Source organism: Procambarus clarkii, chromosome 49, assembly GCF_040958095.1.
Source record: "Procambarus clarkii isolate CNS0578487 chromosome 49, FALCON_Pclarkii_2.0, whole genome shotgun sequence".
Taxonomy (NCBI): domain Eukaryota; kingdom Metazoa; phylum Arthropoda; class Malacostraca; order Decapoda; family Cambaridae; genus Procambarus; species Procambarus clarkii.
The window spans coordinates 15523017-15532217 of record NC_091198.1 but is presented as its reverse complement, the minus strand read 5'-3'; the positions used below and the strand labels follow the sequence as shown (position 1 = coordinate 15532217).

Sequence of the window (9201 nt, the reverse complement as noted above, 5' to 3'; positions counted from 1 at the left end):
TTGTGGAAGCAAATACTATTCATAATTTTAAAACCAGGTATGATAGGGAAATGGGACAGGAGTCATTGCTGTAAACAACCGATGCTCGAAAGGCGGGATCCAAGAGTCAATGCTCGATCCTGCAAGCACATATAGGTGAGTACATATAGGTGAGTACACACACACACACACACACACACACACACACACACACGCACGCACACACACACACACACCAGGCCATGAAAGCACATGAAAATGAGTACATCCTGAAGGAGTACACCTAAGCTACTTTTTTTACATAAATCATACATAAATTTTACATAAATGCTGGACGTGAATTGTTCATTCAGTGACAGGCGTATGCTTTACTAAAAATATATTTAATTCTAGGAGGTCATTACCTATGTTAATTGATTGTCATTAAGTCAAAACATCTGTCAATTTTTGACTGTTATGCTAAGTACCAATATGTGGATGCACATATTGGTACCTTCGTCCTCTTAAAATAAGGTTGCTTTTCGCTCGTATGCGCTACGGTCCAAAAATGCCTGTACTAGAAAAAGGAAATTTATTTTCCAAATGAAATGGACGCAAAACAGCAAGTTAAGGGTCCTCTGGTCGGTTAGGAGGGAAGCAAGTTCTTGTAAGGTTTCAAAAAGTCATAAAAAACTGCTAACAGACTAGAAGCCAGAGGACCCAAACAGAAAACGGGACAGTACGTCGACTTTCGCAATCCGCTTCCATATTCTAGTACGACGATTTTTATTGCGCATACGAGCGAAAAGCGACGGGTTGATGAATCAACATCCGCAACGTCCAAGCGAAGCCTAACTCCGTAAATCAGGTAGCCATACTGTCTATCTACTGTCTACTATCTACTATCTGTCTCTTTAAAACTCCAGCGATACTGATACGAGATTCCATACGTCTAATTTTGTCATCTAATGCCTCTCATATTTTTTTAAATTACATGCTATTATTCACTAGAGTGAATATGAAGTGAATTATTCAATTGACTATTTTGAGTGACGTATTGGTTTCCCATTCTTCCGGGACAGGTCTGCTTTCTTTTGATAGAAACAAAGCAGACTTTGACTTCTGCTTTGTTCTGTTACTTTGAGCTCATCTATGTACCAGAGGTACAGGGTACAGGGTACAGGGTACACAGGGCGGTTCTCCAATGGATTTAAAACCTACCAAACCTTATCCAACCAAATCTAATCTTACCGAACCTTATCTTTACCTAGTCTAACCTTACTTAGTCTAATCTTACATAGCCTAGCCTAACCTAGCCTAACACAGCCCATCCCGACCCGAACCGACCCAACCTAACCTAACTGAACGTACCTAATCTAGCCTAACCCAACTTAACCGAACCTTGCCGAACCTAACCTTTCCTAGCCTATCCTAACCAAACCTAACCCAATCAATATTAAACTAACCTAACATAAACCAATCCAACCTAACCTATCTTTCATTAACCTTACCCACATCAACCTAACCAAGGCTAATACATCCATGACAAGCCATAACCCAAAAACTAAACCAAATCTCTCAAATACTAACACCCAAATTTATTAAGGAAAGGTTTCAAAAACCAGCAAAGAATTTGTAATGACTTTAAAGCTACAGTGAGAAGCTTGTAGCCTCATTTTATTCTTGTAGCTCTCGTTGTATTCTTGTAGCTGTTGTATTCTTGTAGCTCTTGTTGTATTCTTGTAGATTTATGTTTTGAGTTACATAAACAAAGAAATAAAACTAGTGACTAGGCCATAATTACAGACAGTTAAATAAATATTGTGTAGCTATTTATTAATTATGTATAATTAAATTAATTATGTATAATTAAATTGTTATTTACATAATTTGGGAGAGAGTTATATATTTTAAGACATTGGTTTTATATAATTTAATAATTCATTGTGTCGGGGGGACAGGAAGACAGAGTGTATGCATGCCCGTTAGACTTACAACTAGGATCCTCCCCCCCCCCCCACCCCCAAGGATGCAACTCCACAACAAGCTGACTAACTCCTGAGTACCTACTCACTGCTAGGTGAACAGAGGCATTAGGTGAACGGAAATGGGCCCAACCATTTCTGTCCCGTCCGGGATTCGAACCCGAAGTTGCCGAGTGAGTTGAGATCGAACCCGATTGTTCTACCGCGACTTATTTTGGCATATTTATTTATTTATTTATTTATTTATTTATTTATTTATATACAAGAAGGTACATTGGGTGTGTGAGAATACATAGCATAGTATTTACAATCTTGTACGCGCAGCGTTTCGGGCAGGTCCTTAATCTAACAGATACTAAAGCCATTAGTATTTACAAGATTTTGGCTTCTACAAGATTATAATTACTATACTATGTATCCTCACGATCCCAATGTACCTTCTTGTATATATATATATATATATATATATATATATATATATATATATATATATATATATATATATATATATATATATATATATAAATAAATAAGATAATTTTAAGTAGGTAAATTCTAGCAGAATTAATAAAATGATAACAAAAAGACATGTTTCAGTTATTTAAGTTGAACTCTGGAGCTGTTAAGACTCGCAGATACAGTATAAAATACTGGGATAAATACGGGAGATAGGAAGAAAAGTAAATAGATGGATTTCAGGAATAATAGATATCTCCAGAAAACAAATGGATATATCCTTTAAAATATATAAATATACGTTTTCTGCTACATAGCCCTAAGAAGGGGGGGGGGGGACTCGATAAAACCGCAGTATGGTTTTTATGCTGCCTAAAACCTTGATAAAAGCCTAACGTGTGTGTGTATATATACACATGCACATACACAATGGCTGCCTGTCCCCCGACACAATGAATTATCATGTATCCATCGACATATACATTTCTGTATAATTGTCGTGATTCCCTAACTTTTTCTGTACATTCCTAAAGCTGTGATCTGTGGTCGTAGGTCACAGATATTAAAACCAGATGCGCTTTTTGGTTTTAGATTTCCTTTTAGGTTAATTCTTGATGTCTAACAGATTATTGTTACAAAGTAAATGAATTTAAAACATATTTTGTAAAGTCACCGAGTAGCAATTATCACGTTTTCTTTGTTTCTGCATAGAGAAAACGCGTCAGTAATTAATGGGTAACTCATATCGAAAACCTGAAGGAATGGATGAAGTCGGGACATTTAGTGAGAAGGTGTTTGAACTTCTTCTTCAGAGATGCCGCCTCCATCTAAATCTGTCTCCTCCAGAAGCTGCAACAGAGAGAGAGAGGAACAAACGGTTAAAATTAAAAATATCTCACTCTTTTTCACCCTCTTTTTTGTTTTTAGATTATGCAGTTCAATTTTAAAATCGTTAAGAGAGCCGGAATGTTTTAGAATCTTTCCGTTGAACTAATTGTGTAAAATCACGCTTTACACGCAAACCTTAAATTGTGCCACATTACAGTAGCCACTCAATGGCTACTTTGACTAAATTTCAAAACATTTCTAAGCCACGGGAGTTAGTAATTCAGGTAATCCAGATAAATTTAGGTACTATTCTTTTGGGCAAATATGTGAGAAGTCAGTATATAGATGCCTTGGAGCCTTCTCTATTATGTTCTTATGATTGGTTTATACATTGGGTATACATATTTGAGTGGATCATGTTTAGTGGGAGTCTCTTTCATACATACAGTTGCATGCAGGAGTCTCTTTCATACATAGTTACATACAGGAATCACATACATACATACAGTTACATATAGGAGTCTCTTTCATACATATAGGAGTCTCTTTCAAACATAGTTACAAACAGGAGTCTCTTTCATACATAGTTACATACAGGAGTCTCTTTCATACATACAGTTACATACTGGAGTCTCTTACATACAGTTACATACTGGAGTCTCTTACATACATACAGTTACATACTGGAGTCTCTTACATACATACAGTTACATACTGGAGTCTCTTTCATACATAGTTACATACAGGAGTCTCTTACATACATACAGTTACATACTGGAGTCTCTTACATGCATACAGTTACATACTGGAGTCTCTTACATACATACAGTTACATACTGGAGTCTCTTTCATACATAGTTACATACAGGAGTCTCTTACATACATACAGTTACATACAGGAGTCTCTTACATACAGTTACATACAGGAGTCTCTTACATACAGTTACATACAGGAGTCTCTTACATACATACAGTTACATACAGGAGTCTCTTACATACATACAGTTACATACTGGAGTCTCTTACATACATACAGTTACATACAGGAGTCTCTTACATACATACAGTTACATACTGGAGTCTCTTACATACATACAGTTACATACTGGAGTCTCTTACATACATACAGTTACATACTGGAGTCTCTTACATACATACAGTTACATACAGGAGTCTCTTACATACATACAGTTACATACTGGAGTCTCTTACATACATACAGTTACATACTGGAGTCTCTTACATACATACAGTTACATACTGGAGTCTCTTACATACATACAGTTACATACTGGAGTCTCTTACATACATACAGTTACATACAGGAGTCTCTTACATACATACAGTTACACCACAGACGGGATGCTGGGGAGGGAAGCATCTTCCTCATCTCACCTTGTCAACAAGTCTCTTCTTCTCCTCCGGCAGGAGTGCTCCTTCGCCTGTCAGTTTATCTACCATAATGGCAAGGTCCTCTGCGTCCAGAATACTGTCCTCGTTGTAATCTGTCCGGGCATATTGTCCAGACATAATATTGGCGATAAATATGTCGACCACGGTGGCTATATGATTGTAGTGATAGTGGTAATTGTGAGAGTGGTGGTTAATGGCGTATTAATAATTAAATTAATAAATAAATAATAAATAATATAATAAATATAAATATTTATGATTTAATTTATATATTTAATATAATATATTTATATAATTCAATATTTATAATATAATATATTTATATAATTCAATATTTATAATATAATATATTTATATAATTCAATATTTATAATATAATTTAAATATAATAAAAATAAATAATAAATAAACATTATGTTATTATGATAATCATTGTGAGTAATTAATGTTTTTTTATAATGGTGGTTGAGTATGGTGATTGTCAGTTTGGTGATTGTTGTATGCTTCTAGGGTGATAGTGATTAGGGGTGATGGTGTCGATCATGACTTTGGAGAGTTACTTTTTCAGCTTCTCAAGTGAAGATGAGCAAAGGAAATATAGAAAATTATTCGTGCTTGAATCTCACCCTTTCTATCACATTCAGTAACATCGACAAGATCGCTTACCACCTAAATATCATACACACACACACACACACATTCCTCCTCCTTTCTACGTCCCTGCATCCCTCTAGTTTCTTCTCTATCTCACTGCATGTTGACCAGATCACACACTAGAAGTTGAAGGGACGACGACGTTTCGGCCCGTCCTGGACCATTCTCAATCGACTTGAGAATGGTCTAGGACGGACCGAAACGTCGTCGTCCCTTCAACTTCTAGTGTGTGGTCTGGTCAACATACTTCAGCCACGATATTGTGACTCATCGCCTGCATCTCACTGCATCTCTCGATTAACTCACCAAACATATGGAAGGCGTAGTAAGCCTTTAAGTGGAGGGGCGCTGACTCGCTCATCGTAGAGAGGAGGTCGAGGAAGTCCTCGAAACTCATCTTCGAGTCCCGCTGAGAGGAGAATACCCGCGTGAATCCTCTCCCGGAAAGGGTTATTCTGCGTACGAGAGAGAGAGATAGAGACAAGAATGATTGTGATACAAGGAGGATGGTGATACAAGGATGGCTGATACAGGGATGGTGATACAGTGGATATCCCATGTACAGTTTCATCATGCTGCCTTGGTCATTTTCCCCCATTTCCTTGCTGATTTACTAAGTCACTTAAGTCATCTGCACCTATTCCCATCTTGTTTTTACCTAACCAAGGTTTTAATAGCTTCAACTGCATTCCTTTGCTGATTGACCCCTAATCTTAATTCCATTTGCACAAATTCCTACTTGACTAATATCCTCAGGAAGTTAAACTATTCAACCTAATCCTTCGCTTCATCTATCATATTAACTCTGCTTCCTGAAGCAAGCAGAGTCGGTGCACATACGGAGGGTGTCAGGTTTGATTCCCGGGGCAGGACAGAAACGTTTAGGCATGTTTCCTTTCGCCCGATGTCTCTCGGTAAACCGGTCCTCAGAGAGTTATCCAACTGTTGTGGGAGCCATCCCGACGGAGGGTCAGTAGTTGGTCTAAGAGATCCACTATAAGTCAATCCATTTCCACAAACATCATTCCCCTCTATTTCCTCCATAGCGTCCAATAATCCTTCCATTTTCCATTAATTTCTTTCATTTTCATCTTTAACAGCACTCTATTACTTAACCTCAATAAACTTTGTCACTTTTTTCCTACAAGAACTATGTACCATTTGCATACATAAAGTTTGTATGATTCATATTATTCATATTATTCATACTATTCATATTACTAGCCTAGCCTAGCTAGTGTACATATTCATGTGCACTAGCCTAGCACGTCACTCTGTCATTCTGACCTTAACCTCATTCATATATTGAATAACCAAAGTGCCACCTGACAGCTCTGATATATACCTTGATATACGCGTTATAAAGCCTACGGAAATACTGGGATAAGAGGATGTTGGAATGCAGGATAGGGATGCTGGGATACAGGTGAGCTGAGATGAATGCTTGTATACAAGAATGGTGGGATATGGTAATGCTCAAACACAGAGATTCTGAAATACATGGATGCTGAGATTTCAGAATTATATTACGCTTTTGTAAATTGAACATGGAATTATATGGATACCGGAATTATTGGACATATGAAGGCTTAAATGCGTAAATACTAAACATACAAATGCGCAGATACTAGATATACTACTCAAATGCTTAGATACCAGACATCCATAAATGTAAATAAAAATAATAAAATTATTATAGTGAATCTACTAATGTCTACGACAGAAACGCGAGCCAGACTAAATATGGTTACTGGGATAATGATAGCCTATCCCCAGGTCGGAGCCTAGTCAAGAATATAATGCGTCGTACCTTCAGTTCAGCCAGTTCTTGGACTGCTTGCTCTGGGTAGCGGACGGTTCTCTCTCTGGTTCTCTGACTGCCTACCAGCGTCTCCCACTTCTCCCAGGCCCTGTACCGGGGCGAGAGAACCGGTGTACAGGTGTGTTAGATGGAAGAACAGCAGTTGTATATCTGGGAAAATCTACTGATCAATGTCACGCTATATTCAGGGATATATATATATATATATATATATATATATATATATATATATATATATATATATATATATATACAGGTTGAAGTGTGTGTGTGTGTATACAGAGTGGTATATTATGTACGTGATGAGGTATGTGTGTGTGTGTGTGTGTTTGCAGGGTGGGGCAGTATTGTCATCTTTAGTCTCACTTACAGGAGAATTTCCTTTCGTGTTAGGAAGGTGAGGTCTTCGTAGTCTTCTAGTTCTTCCTCGGAGAAGGAGCTCTTGTTGTTACCCATCTTGATGTGTTGCTGACTCTCCTGCTCTGTTACTCCTTCTGTTTCCCTCTTTTACTGTCTCCCTGTCTCTCTCTATCACTCTAGGTGCCTACTTTCCCTTTTGTCTCTCCTTTGCTATCTCTCCAGTTGATTGCCTCCTTTGCTGTCTCTCTCCAACTGCACCCCCTCAATGCTGCCTCTTCCTGCAGCTGGCTCCTCTTCTTCTCTGCTGCACACAGCTCTAGCAGACTCCCTCTGTCACTCACTATTCCTAACTTGTCCAAAGGGGCTTGCTTCCTCACACGCAGCCGCTGTACGCCACCGCTGCTCCTGAAGACCCAGTAACAATTATCAATTAACATTAGAAGCCTCATATCATACACACCAACACATGGGGAGGGAATCGTATTTGTTTAATGTAGGAATCGCACCTCATAATACATTTATGAGGTGACCTGTGTTCTGTATGTTATTTGTTATTCACGGTAAATGAGGACTTGAGAAAGGGCAAATGTACTCACCTATTGTGCAAAGTCAGAGAAAAGGTTTCTTAGTGAATGTTTTCAAGGATTCTGGTGTTGTTACTACATACCTTACAGCGAACCTTACCACACCTAGTGATCACATCCAGCATAATGACACCCAGTGATCAGATAGTAGGCCTCCTGTAGTCTCGGGAGACTATAGTTGCGCTATGGTGAGGCTGGAGTGTCCTCACTAGGGCGCAAAACCTGGGTAGGTCGATATGGAGGAGAAGCTGTTACCCATGCAGCAGGTCCCAGTGATCACATCAAGCCTAATAACACTCTGTGCCCACAACTATGATGTTTTCCTCATTGTATCACGATATCGAATACATGTATCGGCACGTGTCCCAAGGCACGAACTAAAATCGTGTGTATCGCTTATTTTCTGCTGTTCTTCTATCTTTAAACCGTCAACAACTGCTCAGTAGTGAAACAACCAATATGGCATTGAACACGCGGTGAAAATCGCATTGAACACGCGGTGAAAATCGCATTGAACACGCGGTGAAAATCGCATTGAACACGCGGTGAAAATCGCATTGAACACGCGGTGAAAATGGCATTGAACACGCGGTGAAAATCGCATTGAGCACCCGGTGAAAATCACATTGAACACGTGGTGAAAATGCCTTCATTAGGCTTGGGGCGCGCAGAACTCAGGCTTATCAGCCTGCGCACGGCAAGCCTGTGATCGGAGGCGGGTACTGAGCACCCTACCTCTCCTGTGCAGGTGTTATCGTGCATACACCTGGCTCAGATAGCGATCAGGTGTGATGCACAGTTACTTAACGCGGATAACTTTCTCATTTGTGGCTCATTGGTCAACCGTTTCCCCACGATTTCCTAAGCCCACCTGGAAAATAATTTGTTTAGCTTTGCCTAAACTACAGTTAATGCGTTAAGTATTCAACAGTAGCAAGAATAATGAGTTAATTAGAGGCAGCTGTAGGCAGTGTTGCCAACAGAGCTCGTCGTGATGACGTCAGGGCTATCTTCATAGGTGTTTATTTTTAAAGTGTTTATATTTTACCGCCAAATTGTCAAAGTTAGCAGAATAGATAGCCTACTGCCGTGCATGTTTTCTTAGCTTGTGTTTATAAACAATTGGTGTGATTTCAGCGCT

General features: G+C 38.8%; 1 protein-coding gene across 1 annotated transcript; it reads right to left on the bottom strand.

Moving 5' to 3' along the window:
* Window positions 1-1773: 1773 nt before the first annotated feature.
* On the bottom strand, window positions 1774-8710 carry LOC123763203 (calcium and integrin-binding protein 1). The gene is given in 8 exon segments (XM_069303017.1): window positions 1774-3199; window positions 3201-3248; window positions 4623-4732; window positions 5601-5724; window positions 5726-5749; window positions 7105-7204; window positions 7487-7881; window positions 8686-8710. Coding segments are annotated over 7 exon segments (552 nt in total). The 5' UTR covers window positions 7573-7881; window positions 8686-8710; the 3' UTR covers window positions 1774-3139.
* Between the last annotated feature and the right edge of the window lie 491 nt (window positions 8711-9201).